At 37.7% G+C, this 21,368-nt stretch overlaps 2 protein-coding genes across 24 annotated transcripts in view; one reads left to right on the top strand and one right to left on the bottom strand.

Annotated features, from left to right (window-relative positions):
- The window catches only part of PPFIA2 (PPFI scaffold protein A2), a 548,204-nt gene extending 533,818 nt beyond the window's left edge, over nucleotides 1-14,386 (top strand). For 12 of the 18 annotated variants that reach the window (XM_089307514.1, XM_089307511.1, XM_089307513.1 and 9 more), the window contains 5 exons: nucleotides 6,204-6,379; nucleotides 7,192-7,260; nucleotides 9,766-9,925; nucleotides 11,126-11,217; nucleotides 13,042-14,386. In XM_089307514.1, the coding sequence (XP_089163640.1) occupies nucleotides 6,204-6,379; nucleotides 7,192-7,260; nucleotides 9,766-9,925; nucleotides 11,126-11,184 (464 nt within the window). In that variant the 3' untranslated portion in view covers nucleotides 11,185-11,217; nucleotides 13,042-14,386. The remainder of the gene's footprint in view (nucleotides 1-6,203; nucleotides 6,380-7,191; nucleotides 7,261-9,765; nucleotides 9,926-11,125; nucleotides 11,218-13,041) is intronic. The other 6 variants (XM_089307512.1, XM_089307509.1, XM_089307506.1 and 3 more) reach the window with 1 other exon arrangement.
- A 1,363-nt stretch (nucleotides 14,387-15,749) lies between these two features.
- Nucleotides 15,750-21,368, bottom strand: part of ACSS3 (acyl-CoA synthetase short chain family member 3) — a 371,082-nt gene continuing 365,463 nt past the window's right edge. For all 6 annotated transcript variants that reach the window (XM_089307518.1, XM_008256845.5, XM_089307519.1 and 3 more), the window contains 3 exons: nucleotides 18,409-18,508; nucleotides 18,151-18,326; nucleotides 15,750-17,254 (listed from right to left, as the gene is read on the bottom strand). In XM_089307518.1, coding sequence (XP_089163644.1) covers nucleotides 17,186-17,254; nucleotides 18,151-18,326; nucleotides 18,409-18,508 — 345 coding nt within the window. In that variant the 3' untranslated portion in view covers nucleotides 15,750-17,185. The remainder of the gene's footprint in view (nucleotides 17,255-18,150; nucleotides 18,327-18,408; nucleotides 18,509-21,368) is intronic.

The following is a 21,368-nucleotide window of genomic DNA, read 5'->3' as shown; positions in this document are numbered from 1 at the left end:
ACTAATGGCCGGCGCCATGGCTCACCAGGCTAATCCTCCACCTTGCGGCACCGGCACACTGGGTTCTAGTCCCGGTCGGGGCGCCAGATTCTGTCCCGGTTGGCCCTCTTCCAGGCCAGCTCTCTGCTGTGGCCAGGGAGTGCAGTGGAGGATGGCCCAAGTGCTTGGGCCCTGCACCCCATGGGAGACCAGGATGAGCACCTGGCTCCTGCCATCGGATCAGCGCGGTGTGCCGGCCACGGCGGCCATTGGAGGGTGAACCAAGGGCAAAGGAAGACCTTTCTCTCTGTCTCTCTCTCACTGTCCACTCTGCCTGTCAAAGGGGGGGGGCAACTAAGATGGCCTTGAGAGGCTGTGATCTTAGAAGAGAATGTGTTTAAAAAAATGTGTTATGGTATTTGTTATATTTCCCCCTCGCTATTGCTTTTCCTTGTGTCACAGAACTAGGGAAGTAAGGAGGGAGGTAAAGATTGCAATTTAGATTCTCAAAGCTGCCAGGCCTTGAGGAGCTAAGATCCTGGAAAAAGAGGATATAAGCAAGTCTGACATTTGTATAACTTTCCTCCTGAGATATTTGTGGGCTTCTATGAAGTATTGAATTAGAAACTAAAAAGTGAACAGAGGGGATGGCATGTGGTGCATCAGGTTAGGCTGCCTCTGGAGACATAGACATCCCGTATCAAAATATCAGTTGGGGTCTCAGATCCTCTGGTTCCCATTCAGCTCTGTGCTAATGTACCTGGGCAAGCAGCAGAAGTTGGCCCATGCACTTGGGCTCCTGCCACCCATGTAGGAGACCTGGATATAGTTCCTGGCTCCTGGCATAGGCATGGCCCAGCCCTAACCATTACAGCCATTTCACAGAGTGAACCAGTGAACAGAAGATGTGCCTGTCTCTCACTCTCTTGTTCTCACTGTCATCTCCTTTCAAATTTGTCTGATTTTTAAAAATGAGACAAAAGTAGGAAATCCAAGGATAAGAAAACTAGAAAGAGAGCTCTTGGATAATCCAAGATAAAACCAGCAGTCAGAACCACCAAATAGAGTTTGAGGCCTCTGAAGGAACACACACTAGCACTAAGGGCAAACTTAAATAGACCAGGCTTTATTTTGGAAACTAAAATTAAAATCTAGCATGGATTTATCTCAGTTCTTGATTGGATTAAGTCTAGTTGCTTTATTAGAACTGCCTAATAATATAAAGTCCTCTCAAGAGAAAGCTACTATCAGAGACTCGAAATTTATAATCACATTGTCTGGATTTCAGTTTGAAAATTTAGACATGTCAGATAATAGGCAAAACTAAAAAGACTAACGGGATAAAATCAGAAAATAAAAACCTGCACAGTTGACCTTGCTGCCGTGTAGTTAAAAACTGGACTTTAAAACAGAAATGATTAATGTGTTGGAAAAATAAGTGAGAAGGTAAAGAAATGAAATGTGTAACTGGGACCAGCATAGTAAGGAAATAAATGAAGATATGATGAAAGTACAAACACTTAAATTATGAACTCAATATGTTAACAATAAAGAGACATACAGTGAAATAAAAGTTCATCTGAAAATACCTAGCCTGAATTTTGGGAAAAAAAAAAAAACAAAACATAAGGCAGGAGTTTGTTGCAGCAGTTAAGTTGCCACTTTGAAGGTCTGAATTCCATCTCACAGTTCCTGTGTTTGAGTCCTGTCACATTTCCAGCCCCATCTTCTGCTTATGCACACCCCGGGAGGCCACAGGTGATAGCTTAAGTATTTGGGCCCCTGCCCCCCACAATGGAGAACTAGATTGTGTTCTGTTTGCTGGCTTCAGCCTGGCACAGTCCTGGTTCTTAGAAGCATTTGGGGAGTGAACCAGCAGATAGAAGTTCTATCACATTTGCTTCTAGCTCTGTACCTCCCAAATAAAAATGCATTTTAAGAAGAAAAATATATAAAACATTTCAGACATAGGATGTGATATTAATTTGTGTGTAATTGTGATCTCACAAAGAAAGGGAAGAGGGACTGAGGAAGAAGTAACATTTCAAAAGATACTGGAAGAGACTTCATAAAGTATTTTAATGTCTTTTTTTTAAAAAAATTTACTTACTTGAGAAGTGGAGTTACAGTGAGAGGGAAAGACAGAGAAAGGTCTTCTACCTGCTGGTTCCCTCCCCAAATGGCTGCAGTGGCCATAGCTGGGCCACTCTGGAGCCAGCAGCTTCTTCCAGGTCTCCCACGCAGGTGCAGGGGTCCAAGCACTTGGGCTATCATCTGCTTTCACAGGCCATAGCAGAGGGCTGGATCAGAAGATTAGTAGCTGGGAATAGAATTGGCACGTATATGGGGTGCCAGCACTGTGAGCAGATTAACTTACTGTGTCACAGTGCCAGGCCTAAATGCCTTTTTTTTTTTTTTTTTTTGTAAAGATGTATTTATTTGAAAGTGTTACAGAGAGGAGAGGGAGAGAGGTCTTCCATATGCTGGTTCACTCCCTGATTGGCCTCAATGGCCGGAGCTGTGCCGATCCGAACCCAGGAGCTTCTTCCGGCCCTTCACACATAGGTGCAGGGGCCCAAGGACTTGGGCCATCTTGTACTGCTTTCCCAGGCCATAGCAGAGAGCCGATCAGAAGTGGAGTAGCCAGGACTTGAACCGGCATCCATATGGGATGCCAGGACTGCAGGTGGCCCCTGAATAATGTCTTTAATAAATGAAATTTTAACTAAGGTGAACTGATACTTCATTTTAATTTTGATTTGCATTTTCCTGACAGCTAATGACGTTTAGCACTTTTTTATAAAATTGTTAATCATTTGGGTTTCTTTTAAGAAACATCTATTCACATGTTTTACCTATTTTTAATTAGTGTTTTTGAGTTTTTTGAGTATATATTCTAGATATTTATCCTTATCAGATCAATAATCTGCAAACATTTCCTCTCATTCTATGGGGGTATATTATACATTGCTGGTAAAATATAAATTATTGTAGCCATTATGAAAAATAGCATGAAGTTCTTTTTTTTAAACTAAAAGCTATCACATGATCTGTTATATTTCTGGTGGTATATATCTGAATTATTGAAATCAAAGATAGGGAAGCAATCTGGATTCCCATCAACAACTGAATGAATAAAGGAAATGTGAAATACAAAAAAAAAACAAACCAAAAAAAAAAACAAAAAAAAAAAACTGAAGGAAACAGTTAATCCATGGACCCCAAGCTTTTCAATCCCAAGATTGAAAAAAGAAAAACTAGAGAACGTGATAGTAGACACACTGTAAACCATGACCCATGTCAAGCCAGAAAGATCTTAGAATCTGCCAGAGCAAACACATTAATAATGAAAGGGAAGCTATAGTATATTTACATGTATCTATTACATAGGCTCAAACTATGAAAACCAGGGGCAGCTGTTTGGCACTTGGCATTATTGGCTAAGATGCCACTTGAGATGCCCACATCCCATCTTGGAGTGCCTGGATTTGATTTCCAGATTCATTCCCAACTCCAGGACCCAGCAGATGATAGCTCAAGTAATTGGGTCCTTGCCACGCATATGGGAAGCCCAGAATGAGTCCCAGCTCCTGTCTTCAGCCTGGCCCAACCCTGGCTACTGCAAGAATTTAAAGAGTGAACCAGCAGATGGGAGGCGTGCTCTTTCTCAATAAAAAGAAATCAAAACCAAAAACCGATTGAAAAGTAGCAGATACTTTCAGTCATAATGAGAATTAAAGGTGAAATCTACAAGGCGCCTCACTCATGAGGGTGCATTAAACAATTCATGGAAAACGCATTTAAAAAACTGCATGGATTTCAGTTTTTTTGGCACCAAAATAACTTTTAATTCCATTTTCCATGAACATTTTAAAGTACTCTCATACTAGTCTGTTGGAGCTGTTATAGAAAAGTATCAAACTATATTCCTGAAACTGCCAAATTTTATTGGCTTAGAGTTTAAGACGTTAGACGTTGTAGATCAAGTCTGAACTCTGAGGACTATGAGAAAGAGTCTGACCTGGCCTCTCATGTTTCCTGGTGGTTTGCTGCCATCTTTGGTGTTCTTTGGGTTGCGGGAGTATCGCCCTGATCACTACTTTCATCTGCATAGGGCATTCTCCATGGCTGCCTATTTCCAAATTTCATTTTCACATGAGACACCAGTCACACTGAATTTGGGCCCACTATAATGATCTAATTTTCATTTCTCACCTCTGTTAAGAACCAACTAAAATTACGTTCTGAGGTACTAAGGGTTAGGATTTCAGTGTGAATTGTGTGGAAACACAGTTCAACCAATACCACTACATATCAAGGCTGGTGTTGTGGTGAAGCAGGTGAAGCTCCGCCTTCAAAGTCAAATCCCATATCAGAGCTCTGGTTTTGAGTTTGAGTCCCCACTGCTCTGCTTCTGGTCCCAGATCCCTGCTGATGTGCCTAAGAGGGAAGCAGACAATGGGCCAAGTAGTTGTCCCTTGCCACCCGTGTGGGAGATTTGATGGAATTCCTGGCTTCTACTTGGCCCAGTTCCAACTACTGTGCTCATCTGAAGAGTGAACCAGATGATGAAATCTTTGTGTGTCTCTCTGTAACTCTACCTTTCAAATAAATAAGATGAATCTTTCAAAAAAAAAAAAACACTACAGATGAACCATTCCGGATATCCATCAGCAGAGGAACAGAAACATTGTGTCATAATGATACTGTGGGGTAATAAAAATAAGCTGCAAATTTCCAAAGCATAGATGGGTCATATACTGAATTAGACATGAAAGTATGTATTGTGTCCATGATTTATAAATGGCTAAATCAGGTAAAATTAGTCCATAATAAGTAGTCAGAATATTATTATTGCTAGGGTGATGGCAGTAACTGGGAAGGTACATGAAGAGACCTCTGTGATTCTGTGTTTTACTGCTTTAATGTTACATGTAGGAAAACCTAAATTGCAAGTGAATGTATTTGGATAAGTAGCAGTGTTTAAAAATTTGAACAATGTGAAAACAGTCTTAACCCGATTACTACTTTGATATTGAAGATAATTGAAATGGGAGAAAATAAACATTGAAGTTAAAGAATTTTTCCCAAAATACTTTCATGTTTTTTTCTGAAAGATGTTTCATTCAGAAAGAAAAAACAGGAAAACTTTTATTTTAATAGACAATTATGGTTTCCTTTCTCTTTGTACAGGTAGTAAAAACTTGTAAATGTTTCTCTCATTATTCCTTAAACTCTTAAGTTCTTTTTTCTTGTGGGATATGGCCCTTCTGACTGAAATGTTTTATGTAGCATTGTCAACTCATAATAGGAAGAAATCAAAGAGAACTTATATATTGGTGTGCTTTTGTTTACAAATGTACACAACTGGGCTTGGCCTTTGCAGTGGTTATGATGCCCAGTTCCTCTGCCTCTGATGCATCTTTCTGCTAATGTGCACCCTGGATGGCAGCAGGTGAGGGCTCCAGTAAATGCTCTCCTGTTCCTTACAAGGGACCTGGATTGAGGTGGACCAGCAGATGGAAGATCTTTCTCTTCCTCTCCCTCAATCTCTTTCCCTGTCTCTCCACTTTTCAAATAAAGTGAAACTAAGCAAGCCATTTCCAAATGATTTTAATGCGCACATAAATTTTAGCCTAGTGGATTTGTTAGTGTTTTGTGCCTTCATAAGTCACTTTTCAATGAAAAACTAACTTGGGTTTGAATTTTGTACTAGTATATGATTGGAAAATAATGAATAGTAGTAGGGCAAGTTCTCATTCTATTGAGTCCCTGTATTATCACACTATTTTTAATGTAATACTTCAGATGATATCTTCTAGTCTACATAGCAATATTTAGTGGCTAGTAAACACTCTTGATAAAAATCAGTATTAAAATCCCTTTTGCTATGTCAACTGAATAGGTGTTTATCAAAATACAAATAAAGATTTTGCCATCTGGTGGCAAAAATATTAAATTCCAGAGGGATCTGTAGGGCTCTAGTATGAAAACAGGACTTTGAGATTGTGTTCTGTGTGACAGAAGTAATAATAAGCTCTCTAAAAATGACAACTTTAACTTTGGAAAAGGTTAGTTAATAGAACAGAAGGAAGATGGGGACATGATGGAATAGGCATATTGGTATAAGTATGTGATCTGGCCAGATACCTGTGGCTTATTTCAGCCAGTGGTTGTGTATTATGCAAAATATGCAACCTAAAATGATGAATCTCTTTGCCTAGATGTGTTGGTGTGGAGCAATGATCGAGTTATTCGCTGGATACAAGCTATTGGTCTTCGAGAATATGCAAATAATATTCTTGAGAGTGGTGTGCATGGTTCACTGATAGCGCTGGATGAGAACTTTGACTACAGCAGCTTAGCTTTATTACTACAGATTCCAACACAGAGCACCCAGGCAAGCATTTCTGTGCTATGGTCTCAACTGATTATGGTTTATTTAATGACAAACTGTACTTTTAAAATTATAATATTCATCATTCTTGAAGTTAACTCAACCTTTGAAATATGTCACTGGGATTTTAATTTCAAGCTATAGCATTTCTAACCAAGACAAAATCATAAAATTAAACAAGAAGGGATTTAGAAATTGTATGGCCCAACCTCCCACATGAAAGCCAGATTCCCCAAACAATACACCTGACAGATGGCCTTCAGTCTACGTCTCTCTCTGAGGCAATCATTTCTATTTACATATGATTTATAGAGACAATTAACACTGAGCTTGGGGTAATTCCAAAATCTGCATAATTATTTGAATCAACGGAGTTCCTTAGATATTAAAAATAAAACCTTTGGCCTATATCATAGTCTTAAGAAATCAAATGTCAAGATAAGGCATAGCAATCCTTATTCCCAAAGCTTCACCAAATGGTGATCCACTGGCCAAGTTTGAGAACAACCTGCATAGATTTGATAGAAATTTGGTAGTTGAACTTAATTTTCTACTCTGTACTTATTTCAAAGTTACATGAAATACTCAATTAGAACTGAGTCAAAACCTTTTCACCTCAGACATTTCTCTCTCCAATGTTCACAAAATAAAATTGCCCTACCTTTATAGATACTGTTTACAATGGTCTATAGATATGGAGGACTAATGTAGCTCAAGACCCTATAAATAAAACATGGTTTGTCATGTATTCTCAGATAATATGCATATTCTTTAACATGCTTTTGGGAACAGTAACTGTCATTTGGTGTCAACAGGCACGGCAGATTCTGGAACGGGAATACAATAACCTCTTGGCTCTGGGAACTGAACGACGACTGGATGAAGTAAGCCCTTCCCTGTCCTTCAAGTGAGATCACAGATAGTTCCGGAAATAGGAAATACCCTCGCTTGGAAGGAATAGTGCTTGGAAACTAGCCAGATGCTTTTCTGTGGGGAGGCTCTGGAATTAATAAGTACATTTTTGTGTCTATTGGCTAAAATGATAAAAAGATTTATGAATTGTAACTATAAAATGTTGAAGTAGTTTTTAAAAATTAAAAGCAACCAAGTTAATGATAAATTCAGTTTTCTAATAAGGAATGTTCTTAAATATCAAAACATCTTCCAGGAAATTTTAGAATATTTAAATAAAGAAAAATTTGCTCTCCATAAAAGGAAAACTTTCCATATTTTTGATAGTTTTCCTTGAGAAAAAAAAAGTTAATTATATGTATTAAAAGTTATATAGAATGTAAGAATTTCTATACATAAGCTATGTTGAAATGATATAGAAACCGGTAAGTATGTATTTTAGCCTCCTGTGATGAATGAATACAAGGGAAACTCGTATCAGCAAACCTTATAGACAGGAATGATTCTCCCAAGTTTCTCATATGACCCTATTGGAAGAAGTGGGAAGGAAGCCTGACTATGGAGTGGAAAATACAGAATGCAAAACTTTGTGTTGCATTTTCTGTATACAAATAGGCAGGGCAGATGGTGTTGACGTCAACTATCTTCCCATAAATTCATGTTACTGCCCAATCAAGACAATGACAAGTGTTGTGAAAAACCTAGTTAACACTTAGCTGTCTTTAGTTTTATTTTTTCTGTTGGACAGTGTTTTAAATGCTTATTCTAAATTGCCAATTCAAAAAGAAAAGACTGTCTTTTTCATTTATTTATTTGAAAAGCACACTTATAAAGGAGGAGAAGCAGAGACAGTGATCTTCCATCCACTGGTTCACTCCAAAGGCCAGACCTGGGTCAAGCCAAATCCAGGAGCCTGAAGCTTCTTCTGGGTCTCCAATGTGGGTGCAGGGGCCCAAGTACTTGGGCAGTCTTCTGTTGCTTTCCCAGGTGCATTAGCAGGGAGCTGGATCTGAAGTGCTGCAGCCAGGACTCAAACCGGCACCTACCCATAGGGGATGCCGGCATTGCAGGAGATGGCCCAGCTTGCTTTGCCACAATACCAGCTGCTCAGCTTCTTGGTTTTTTAATGTCAGCAAAAACAGACAAGTCGTTTAGAACCATGGTGACTTATTTCTGGGGCATAACTGATCACACTGAGAGTCCACTAATTGGAGAAGTTTTGATATGTTTCTGTAGACTTTGACTTCAAACAAAAGAATGCCTTAAATCAAGCTATTGATTTACTGGCTTATTTTTAAGCCCTTACCGATCATAGGAGTTGTACAACCCTGCAATGTAAGATAAGACTTTATGCAACTAATGCATATGCTTAATGTTCTAACTTCTTCAAGAAGTCGGAAATGCTCTAGCTTTTGAAATCGTTTTTCTATATTCACAACCACCTGGAGATTGTAAAACACAGCAGTTGAGGACAGTGGCAGACATCTCTTAACCTGTAAAACAGTTAGGAAATCTCAGTAGAATTTTGATATTAGGATTTGCATACTTTATGTATTTCCACGTATAAATAGAATATAAACAATTTTTCCCAGACTGACTTTAAATATCACTTAATTAAACTGGCAGTCTATGAAGAATATCTTATCATATTATTCACAAATAACAGTATGAGCTGAATATTAGTTATTCTTATACCAATTTTAGTCGGGTAAGCAATACCTATTTGTCTAAATCTTGAAGGAATAAACAGTGCTTCCCTAGAAAAGAATATTAATGACATAAGAAGACAATGACTATGTGGAGTGATACTTTCCTTACCATTGGACACAAAGAATATTAAATGCTGAATTACTTATTGCTGCTTACCAAGTGATAGTAAAACAACTGTATCTGTAAATATGCTGTGTATATATTCAAAAAGGGAGGGGATTATTTGAAAGGTAACCATAGGTAAAGTGTGCTTTTAGTGGCACCTAAGACAGTTGTCTAGCTGACAGAAGTTTTAATAGACTGCAGGTTAGTTCTGTATCACCTGAAATCTAACAAATACAGGATTTCTCATTTGCTTAGTATTTAGTATTCCATATTAAGTAGGCCATCTTAATTTCTCCACATCTATTATGTCCATAAAAGTGATTATTATCCAAGTGTATAAATCAGAGTCATTCAAGCAACTGATTGAATTCATAGCATAAAACCAGTTAGCATAAAGTATATCTGGTATTACTTTTAGAAAATGTTTCGAATTCTAAGGATGTTATGTTTATAGATGTGTAATAGATTTGAAATCATACTAAACCTTTTTAAAGAACATTCCTACTTCACATATTTTCTCATTTTTGAATCTGTAGAACTGTCAGGATAATATTCTATATACAATTTTTGACAAACTTAATGCAAATAACCTGTGTTATGTTTCTAAGCACCTGGGCTAGTTTACTTGTTTTCATTAAATCCCATTTTATCTGTACTGGCAGAGTGATGACAAGAATTTCAGACGTGGGTCGACCTGGAGGCGGCAGTTTCCTCCTCGTGAAGTCCATGGAATCAGCATGATGCCTGGGTCCTCAGAAACATTACCAGCTGGATTTAGGCTAACCACAACATCTGGGCAGTCACGGAAAATGACAGCAGATGGTACAGTAGTTTTACATTTCTGCTTGTAAAGTCAAAAAGCTTGGTTAGCAGAAGCTATTCTAATTCTCTGACCTTTCGTAGCATTCTGGAATTGATGGTTTTCTTGAGTTGGTTTGCTCTGCTTGAAATTTTCTTTGCTTTCATAAAAAAAAAGTCCTTTGGAAACTGCTAATGCATGAACTCATGGCAAGTTATTCACATTTCAAAAATAACTGATAACATCCTCCAGAGAGAACAATTTTGGCTAATGTCCACATCTAGGAAGAACAGTCAACATGCATGACATACGTTCTTTTTTCTATTCTCAAAGCAGATAATCTAAGTTGAAACCTTACTTTAGACTGAAGGACCACAGTCAATGGCAGTTAGCTCCTCTGTTCCCCTCCATGTTAAAATACTGCAGTTTTTATACTCATCTTAGAAATTCGGACTCAGCAGATAATCCTAACCTCTGACCTGCGCAGAAGGCCTTAAATAAACAAGCACAACCATGAGAAGAGAAGCCAACAAACACGAAGTCAACAGGAATTTCCCACTTAGTAATTCCTTCTGTGGACATTAGACTTGTGCTATAAACTTCACAAAGGAAAGCAGTTGTTCTGGAGAAACCTTGAAAATAGTAGTCCCAGGATGACTCGTTTGGTAGACGTCAGAAAAAAACTGTCCCACTCTTGATTAAGATAATTACCAAGGATGAACATGTCCTATTATAGCTGTTACAGCTCTTGAAATTAGTTACAGCATAAACTGTAACTCTGGTCCACATTTAGGATAAAGTTGGTCCATATTTATTCTAACTTGTCACTATTGTGGAATATGTTGGGAAAATACATGAGCAATTTAACATGATTAAAATGAGTATGTAAGTTCTTTAATTTTTGAAAAAAAGCAATCTAGTATCCTGAGCTTTCTAAGGACAATCTTCACATCAAAAGCAAGCACTCAGGGAGCTACTTTGGTTACAGATTTCATCTAACGTGGAATACGTAACAACTTGAAAGCTCATTTGAATTCTGTTGGAATACATTTTCAGTAGTAACTTGGTCTAGAGAAGAAAATGAAGAGTGGCTTTTATCTAACAGAGGGGAGGCCTTATGACTATGTTCAGGATCCCTTTCTGCAGGGAACCCACACCTTTCTCATCTGAAATCTTATCCTCAGTCATCTGAGATCCTCTAAAGACCTTTTCTCCATTTGCAGTTGCTTCATCAAGACTGCAGAGGTTAGACCACTCCACTGTCCGTACATACTCATGTTGACAAGCCACTCAAAGGAGGCAGCACTGACCTGCTGTGAGTAGTTTCCCTTGGGCTGACAAAAACAGAGCAGTAACAACAGCAAAATGGAACCTCCCTAGGTTAGTAAGTAGGCACTACACCCTTGGGTGTGGTCTAGCAGTACAGAGGTGAGCTAACCCCTTTGCATTGCTAGAGGGGGGAGAGGAATCTTTGTAACGGAATCTACTATTTCCGATCACCACCTGTCTGCTACAGTTCAAGTTCTGGTAAAGAGACCTGTCACTCTGCTACTTCTGGTAGCACTTTAGAATGACTCCCATAAACACTTACCTGCTAAGAGTCTGGCACTTACAGAATCATTTATTTCTAAGTGACGCTTTAGTCTGCCAAAGTAAGTAGACAGTGATTTACGCAAGTTCACAGGGTCAAACAGTGGCAGAGATGAATATTTAGAGGTGGTTTCACATGAAAAACAAAAGCTGATTTTCTAAAAATCTTGAGTTTTTACTATGTTTTCATCAATGTAATGTGCATTTGTTAAATAATGAATATTCAGTATTTGGAGCTTAAGTTTATAAGAATGCAGGACAGGAAAAACACAAAGCCTTGTTACCAACTTGGATCTCTAAATACAAGTGCGTTATGAGAGCTACTTTCAAATCCCATTTTAAAAAAATGGAACTTTATTGAAAAAGTCTTGTTAGGAAAACTAATTCCAAATTTACAAATGCCAGATATTAGACTTTTTAAGGTAAAACTGTGCTTTACTAAAACATCCTACCATTTTCAGTTAATTAGTATTTTGGAAAACAAATTTTTAGAATGATACGCAGAACCAGATGTGTGTAAACGAATGGGAAAACAAAGCAGGTATAGGCAGAGGAACAGCTCATCTTGTGCTGTTTATTCATTGCCTTGAACTAAAAGCTCCACACAACTGACTGTTGGTCTTTTGGGCCTAAGGTGGGAGCGGATTTGCGGCCTTATTTGGGTCACTGTTTAACACAGATAAAACAAAAAAGCATCCACATAAGAGATTTCAGAATGTACAACTTTAACATTAAAATTTTAGTCTATAATTGGGCATCTAATTAGGCACAATCTACAGTATATGCTAATTGGCTAGCAGACTTCTAGAATATTATTTATAATGAATTCTACACATAACATGATAAAAGTTCCCCAGCAACTTAATATTTCACTAATTTACAAATGACTGTCTAATGTGTTCAGCACCGCTCGCTTCTTGGCTCGTGACTGACTGCTAGAATTACTCTAACTATTTGCAACCTATTTTTCATGCATGGCATTCTAGTTCATGTTTCCTACTTTTTACTGTTTAAATAGAAAAACGATTTTTTCATAGTAAGTAAATCCAGGGCAAGTGAGTTTTACTTACGTGAAATATTAACACTTTTTTATTAAAGTAATTCCAAGCAGATGATTTCTTGTTGCTTTGGTGTTGATGATAGCAATTGTGAGCTGTTCCTAAATATATTACAAGTGGAAGGAATCGCTAATGTACATTCTTTAAATGTTATGTTTTTGTTAATTTAAACAGAGCTAACTTCTTAAGAACTATACAATCTATGATCTAGAATATGAATCTATTCCATGGAATACATCAACTAAACCCAGTTTGTCAATAAGCAAGCTTTAAAAACTTCGGGAGGCGTGCTGACATTTCGTTGGTATAGAAGACATACATTCCACCAATCCTAATATTAAGTTCCCCAGGCACAAAGTTTGAGAAGAGCAGATGTTAATGCGTGGCCTAAATCCTGGATGATTTCCTTTACGGTGTCTTTGAGGAGGAAGGACAACACAGACATGTGGCCTTGCATTCTGGGAGCTAACATTGTCCATTATGTATTTTAGATGCCGTCTTTTCAGTCTACTCTACCTAAAGTGCACTACCATCCAAGAGGACAAGCAGTGAAAACCTTTGTGAAGATGAAGTTCCAATGATAAGTAATGGTTCATTACACACTAAAGATGTGATTTTGAGGGAAGTCCGATATTAAGTTGATTAGTTTACTATAATTAAATGCTTAAGTCATTTGAATAATAAACATCATCCACATCATAAACTCTGTACAACAGATGCTTTTATGAAATGGAACCACTTGGTTTTTCATGTTTTATTGTAATATACTAGGCATTTATGTATTACTGTGTATTTCTTTTTAAATGTGTAAGTCTTATGTAAATGGATATAAATATGATTTTTTAAAAAATAAAATATATGGTTCATGGAGTCTCGAGTGTAAACATTTGACAATTCCTAGTACTGTTTGTATTTTACCATTCCACCATTTTTACAGTTTTTGAATTGTAACAGGCAAATCAATGTTTCCTTGAAGCATGTTTCATGCTTCAATATGTTTCTCCTTCCAGTCTGTCAGTACTTAAAGCTGAACTCCTGCCTCTGATCATGTAAAAAAAAAAAAATTGATTCAACCTGGAACTGGAGCCCAAAAGACCTTAAAGGCAATCAGGGGTGTCCTTTATCTTTAGAAATAGCACTGTGATGGCTCGATCTCCTTTTCGATACAAAACAAAGCCAAAATGTTTACAAGAGTCAAAAGCAATTACTTAAAAAATTTATATATAAAATACATTATATTCTCTTGTTACCTGTGGGCCAACCGGGGGGGAAAACTACATGCTCATTAAAATATCCTGAGCCGACCGAAAGTGACTGCCAGCCACGGCCATGGGAAGCTCATCTCCACCGGATGAAACAAAACCCTGGAAAACTGTTCCTTTTGTCAATTTTAGCAGGGCATCAGCCACCCTCATGTCCAACGTTCTAAGCTTTTAGCCGAGGTGGCCTTGTTGCGACTTCCCTGAAGTCAGTTTTATCAGAGGATCTAAATGAGAGACAGAATGATTAACATATATAGTGTATAAAAGTATAGAAGAGTAATCTCTTCCCTGTGGCTTTATTTGGTGGTGTTATTGTTGTTTATTCTTTGTTTATATGGGAGATTTCAAAGTAAAACCTATTTAATATTACCATTTATCTAACTGCTGATTTCCCACTGCTTGATCTTACTAAGCGCAAGAACTGTCATTAGTAATTTCTTTTTTTGTATTTTAATTTACTATGTTTGCACGTACATAAACATTTGTTTTGATGTCTACTTTTGTTGAACAGATTCAGTCAAAAGATAATGGTAACAGAAACCCTCTCCATTGTCAATAAAAACAAATACTTCCAGTTCTCTGTTTAAGCTTCATTTTCTAGTCACATGAGGTCTCACAATTACACGTGAACTACAATGAAAACCATTCGTGTAGTTACTCCAATCTGCTACTTAGCTGTGAAAGTAGTCGGCCACAAGAGGGAGTGCTAAACTTGTTTGTGAACGTGTCTTTACATTTTCTAAAAACCTTGCCTGAGGAGAGACAGTGGGAGAGCGTGTTCTAAGCTCATTGACTAGGGGGATCTGGATTCATAAAAATGAATTCAATGTAGAAACAAGTATTATAACACCCTTACTTCATTGTGTCTACTCTTAACACTACATAAACCACTCATTTATTGTCTTCCTTTTAAAGATCAAGAAACATGACTCACTTATTATAGATCCTAACATATGGCAAACAAAAGATAAAGCTATTTCCCTAAAAAAAAAAGCAGAAATGCTTTAATTTTTAAGATACTTTTTCCCAAATTTTAGAACCCATTTAATGGAATAAGCTCAGAATCACAAGGTTCTTCCTTCTGACCATGAATATTTTGAATTCTTACATTTTTAAAGGTCAGGGCCTTCTGAATTTAATTTTAAGAAAACCACTTTTTAACTGTAAAGCAGGTCTCTTCAATATATCTATTTTAATAAGCAAAATATATCAAACATCACTTTTCTATAGATACTGAAAGCACTTTATTTTTTCAATGTCTTAAAAAAAATCCATGAAAATTCCAAATAAGATAATTTATCTTGCATCTTTAGCAATGTGTTTAGGAAATATTATTCTTAAATATAATTCAAAGTGCTTTATGGTAACTATCAAGATAAAAAAAATCCCTTTCCAACCATTTCAAATTATAATCAGTCTACTGACTATAGTTTCTTTCTTACTCCACTTCTACTCATGAAAATAACAAGGCGTTTTGATGATTCTGCAAAGGAATAAATTCCCTGAGACACAAGCAGTAGCTACTTCCCCAGTCACACAGTGTTTTCCAATCCACTTACCTGAAAAACTGCCCACCTTTGCTTGCTGAAGGTTCCCATCAGATTTGATTGCCAGAAACAGTTGCAAGAGGAGGAGCTAAGATATAATCATTAAACAATCCTGGGATCTGCCTGAGTTTTTACCTTGCAAATAAACAATGACACCCATCCATCTAAGGAATTTGCTATTTCAAATAAATAATCTTCTATTGGGAAAAAATATACTTTAATCTTAAAACATTAAAAATGGATTAAAGATCAGTTGTGATAGTAAAATGTACCCAAATAGAAGAAACCAAACAGGTTTATAATGTCAAGCTAGTTGGTTTAATTTAGGCCAAATAATAAATGAATGTTTTTCAGGTGTAACTATCAAAAAGGCAATTTAAGCAAAAAATATAATTTGAAAAGTCATTTATTTTGTAGCCTAGAGTTTCAAAAGGTCTTTACAGAGATTGTAGTTGTATAAGACAAACAAGAAAATAAACATCTCTCCTATATATATCATAAAACCAGACCATTATGTTAAGACAACCTACTATTGCTAGTAATCCCTATTAAGAAATGAAAGGTTGAGAAATGGGGTGAAAGCTACAGAAAACCCAATGGACACACTTTGTTTAGATTTATTCTTTGATCACTGATGTCATGTGGAATCCTAAACAAATATGTAATTACCTACATTTATATTAGTTGGTACATTCCCATATAAACTTACTAGATACTCATTTTTTAAATGCTTAATAGCTTCTTGGAAGTTTAAATAGAAAGATGTGTCTGAATATCACAATTTTTAATGATTTACATAAAAATTAGAGCTGTTTATGTAAACTAGTGAATTTGGGTTCTCTTAAGAACCAGAGACAGTTGCAGTGTGCACCTGTGCCCCTCTGGGCCACGTTCTGTTGGAACTGAGTAAGCTCTGCTAGGAGGGTAGAATAGCACTCTTCAGTTTTCAAGAATTCTTCTGACTCCCTGATAACCTACCAAGCCACGTGGCTCAAATTCACTTCAAAAGCTCCTTGACATTGCAGGACCTACCTGGAGAGTCCCTTGGTGTTACACCTAATGTGAAAACCTTTACTTTTGTTTCCTGAGAGTTCTCCTGCCACCCTACCCAGTGTGTACCTCATTTCCTTGTTGCCCCAAGAAGCAGGAATCATTAGGAAGTGGGAGAGGCTCCCGGAGGCCTTCAATTTGGTGGAGATTGACTTTAATGATTCCTAGGTTTTCTGTCCTGCACGTGATTTCCCTTGTCTAAGTAACAAATGACCTGAAGGTGGAGCTATAACCCCGGCGTCTTGCCTTCCCTCAGGAAACATGGCTACACAGATCCTCCCTACTGCGAAAGTAATATGTCTAGACAATTACTTAAAATTTCTCATTTCATAGATTCCATTTAAAACAGTTTGGGCATCTGAGAATATTATATGATGATTAGAAAATAGAATTTCTAGATGAAACATGTATTCTCTGACATTTATATGAATATTAGACTTTGGGTCAAAGCTGCAGATTTTTAACTTCAAGAAATGCATCATATATATAGTTAATTAACACTGGCAATTCAAGTGTTTTCTAAGGAGTATGATTTTAAAAATCTAGATCTGTATTTCTGAATGCACTGAACATACAATGAGTCATGTTACAAGCACCTGGTAAACCTTCTAATTCAGTCAAATCAAAGAGCCAATCCTTGCACCAGTCTTCATTAGGTTTGCTCAAACCAAGCTTTACAATTCACATTTCAGTTTGTAATTTCCATTTACATATTTATTTCTGAGAAATAGCTCAATTCCAATGAGAAAATTAGCTCAAACTCAGAGTAAAAAATGTCAGGATGCCCGCTTCAGCACTTCTTCTATCTGCCCAAAAATATTGGGGTCTTCAATTACAGGAGATACCTAGAAGGAAATTTAATGTCAGATAAATGCTTTTCCTTGAAACTCTCCCCTCTTCATTCCCTATTAAACAATTATATGCAATATTGTATTCTATGTGATGCTGTATTTCAAGTCATTCTCATGAAACAATGTTCAAAAATAGGGAAGTTTGAACCAAGATTTAAAGATTTCAGTCTTCCAAGGTAATAAAATAAAAGGCTCAGTTAGCAAAACTATTGGTCTTAGATGGTACTTTCTCTGGAGTTCCTCTAAAGAACCTTTCTGTGTACTTCTGTAGAAATTATTTTTATTTTCTGACATTTGGTCATCCAAGTCCTCTTTTGCTGCAATATGGCCTTTTCTTAGATCTTGATGTTAAAAATACATTTATCTGTGTACATCCAATGAAGATACAAATTAAAATACATACGCTAGAATTAAAGTTTCCTAAAATAATTTTCACTCAAAACAGGAGAAATAATTACCATAGATATGTATATACATGTATACCAGTTGAAACAATTTAAACATCTTTTGGAAGCCTCAAATATTTTCCTTTCTCATTCACTCATAATCATTAATAACTATAATAAAGAAAAATTGTAACCATACTTCAACAAGACTGAGTTTTTGCAAATACGTTTGTATTTAACTGACATAATTACTAACAATAAAAGTATTTTCACACACCGGTTCCTATTATCAAAACACACGGTCTTCACTCACCTGCTTTTCTTTCCAAAGCACACATTCTTACAGAGTAAGTGTGCAATTTCCCCTCCAGCATTAAAAACTTGTACAATTATGTGTTTTCTTGGGACACAATTCATGCTTGAGAAGCATTTTTTTAAGCATTCTGCTGATGCCAAAGAACACAATGATTCAGACCCTAACAACAACCCTCCCTGGTCACTTACCTTATACGGCTTGCCATTGACGAGGGCAGATAGAGTATTCCGAGGAATTTTGCCTGATCTGGTTTTAGGTAGCTGTTTGACAAACACTGCATTTCGAAAAGCAGCCACAGGACCAATGGTCTGTCTAACGTGTTTCACAATCTCTTCCAAAACTTGCTCCTCAGTGGCATTTATATCTAGAGAGAAGGTTGAAAAGGTAAGCACTGGCAACATCATGCTCACTCAGAGCCCAGCCCATCAGGGAAGCAACCACCTTACCTTTTTTCAATACACACAGTGCTAAGGGGACATGACCTTTCAATGGATCTTCCTTGCCAACCACAGCACAGTCTGCCACGGAACCATGGGAGAGGATCGACTGAAATGAAGAAAGGCATCCATTTCAAATACATATGTATGCACGCACAAACATATGAGTGCATTTCACAGAGTCCACGGAAGGGCAGGCCTTTGGCCCAGTGTTCGGGTTGTCGTGCAGAGTGCCCACGACTGGATGCAAGCCCCCCAGTCCTAATTTCAGTTTCCTGCTGACGCACACCCTCAGGGTCAGGAAGTGAAGGCACAAATTATCTGGCTTCCTATCATCCACAAGGAAGACCCAGACTGAGTTCCTGAATCCCAGCTTTGCCCTTGCCCACTCCAAACTGTTTTGAGTCTTCAGGGAGTGAGCCAATGGAGGGAGTGTGCACTCTCTCTCTCTCCTTTCTCTCAGTCTGCTTCTCAAATAATTTCAAAAATTCATGTAAAACATTTAAAAGATAAATTTCGGGGTTGGCATTGTAGCCTGGTGGGTTAAGCTGCCACCTGTGGCACCAGCATCCTATATGGGCACTGCTTCAAGTCCTGGCTGCTCCACTTCTGATCCAGCTACTCGCTGATGCACTTGGGAAAGCAGAAAATGGCCCAAGGGCTTGGGTCTCTGTTACCCATGTGGGAGACCTGGATCAGGCTCCTGGCTTCAGCCTAGCCTAGCCCAAGTCATTCCTGCCATTTGAGGAGTGAACCAACAGATAGAAAAATTTCTTTGTAACTCTGCCTTTCAAATAAATAAATAATTTTTTTTTTAAGTTTGGGGACAGTTGTTTGGTGCAGTAGGTAAGATACTGTTCGGGGCATACATTCCCCAGCAGAGTGCCTAATTTGGGTCTTCCTCTGCTTCCAATCTTAACTTTCTTGTACTGTGCACCACAGCAGGTGGTGCTTCAAATACTTGCATCCCTGCCACTGATATGGGGGACCTGGATTGAATCTTTGATCCCTGATCTCTGGCTAGCTCAGCTCTGGCTGTTGTAGACATCTGGAGATTGAAACAGGGGATACAAGCTCTCTGTCTCTGTGCTTTCCAAATACAGTAAATTATTTTAATGTAACAAATTTTTAAATCCATGCACAGATGTTTCATAGTATGTGTTTTCTATGAACTTTATAACTCCTTGTATATGGTTTCCAAATTTTGCAGCAAAATAAGCATCTTTTAATTCCATTTTCCACAGACTTGAAGCGTGTGTACGTACGTACGTACGTGTGTGTGTGTGTGTGTGTGTGTGTGTGTTTGAGAGAGATCGAGAGACAGAAATTGTGAAATTTCAGCTGGGAAAAAAAGTACATGCAAATGATCTGAAATTCACAGCTGTGTGCCTGAAAATTTACTACTAAATCACATCATTACCACTGAGGTGAATGGTTAGAATCCCCGTGGTACTAACCAGAGAGTAGCAGTAATTAAGACAAATAGCTTGGCTTTCCTGGAAAGTAAATGGATTGTTTCTTCATCTTAATGACTTTGTAATGAAATCAGAGAAAATGTGCAGTGGACACCACACATAAACAAAGTGCAGTGGGCTTCCACAGACAGACAGCCTCCTACAGACTTGACTTTAGTGCTACCATAGCCATGTCTTCCAGAGGCATCCAAGGCTTCCCTGTAGTTACACATTGAACTTATTTTAGGGTCTGTTAGTGAGCAATGAATAGAGCATTCTGTCATCTGAGTGACTACTTATCCAGAAAGGATTTTCCAAGACATGAAAGAAGAATCTGGACATGGAGAAAAGCCCTTACAGATATGAGATATTCACCACTGACAAGGAACCATTTTCATATTGCTCACCCTAAACTCTTAAAGCAGCTACTAGTCTGGAATCCAAAGACCCCACAGATTTGAAGTGACATATGAAACACAGGTTTAAAATGACACTACCCTGCTGGGGTCATGTTCAGGGTGGACATCTGGTCTATCAGTGAAGACCCCAGTTTGGATGCCTGCATCCCACATCAGAGTGCCCGGGTTTGATTCCTGGCTCTGGCTCCAGATTTCGGCTTCCTACTAATGTGTACCTTGAGAAACAGCAGATGATGATGACTCAAGTAGCTGGGTCCCTGCTACCCACAAGAGAGAAATGGATTAAGTTCCTGGCTTCCTACTTCACCCTGCTCAGCCTCAGCTGTGGCAGGTATCTGGGGAGTGACCCAGCAGATGGGAGATCTATTTTTGTGTCTGTCTCCCTCTGTCTCAAAGTTAAAGGAAAAAAATACATGTTAAAAAAATTCTCTTATGAGATATCAATATATATTTAATTGACTCCAAACCCATACTGGCTCAAGCAAACAGTGAACAAACTATAACCAACAGCTCATTTGGCAATCCTTATTCTTTATCTATTTATTCAATCAACAAATATTTACTAAATGATCCCTGAGTTGCAACCACTGCACTAGGCTGAATGCGGAGCAAAAACTGGAAGAGAATCATTTTGTGGTGCTACAGTTTTTTAGGAGAGACAGCTATCAATAATTAATCAGAAATATTTAATTATGAATATCAAGATACAAAAGTATAAAGAGATTTAGGGAAATAACTTGGGTTATTTATATAAAAGCTATAAGGGCATTAAAAATTCATGGATAACATATAAACACAAATACTATTCATGTATTTAAAATTATTTGTACTAAAATAAACAATTCTATTTTCATATGAACTTTCTGAATTCCCCTCATAGAACAAAAGTAACCGCTTGGCAGAGAAATACAGATCTCAGAGATAGATTGGAAGAATGCATAAACACTGCTTGGGTAAAGAGGAGGGAACAGGGAAAAGCCCTGCGTAAGAACTACACACATACCATTGATACCTGCAGGAAACCAGTGTGGCTGGAAAGCAGAAATAGAGTGAGAATAATGCAAACGATTTAGGAACTACTGAGTTGTGCTAGGGA

This window comes from Oryctolagus cuniculus, chromosome 11, assembly GCF_051225735.1.
Source record: "Oryctolagus cuniculus isolate XC-2025 breed Fujian yellow rabbit chromosome 11, ASM5122573v1, whole genome shotgun sequence".
In the NCBI taxonomy this organism is placed as follows: Eukaryota; Metazoa; Chordata; class Mammalia; order Lagomorpha; family Leporidae; genus Oryctolagus; species Oryctolagus cuniculus.
This window is presented reverse-complemented; position numbering and strand designations above follow the sequence as displayed.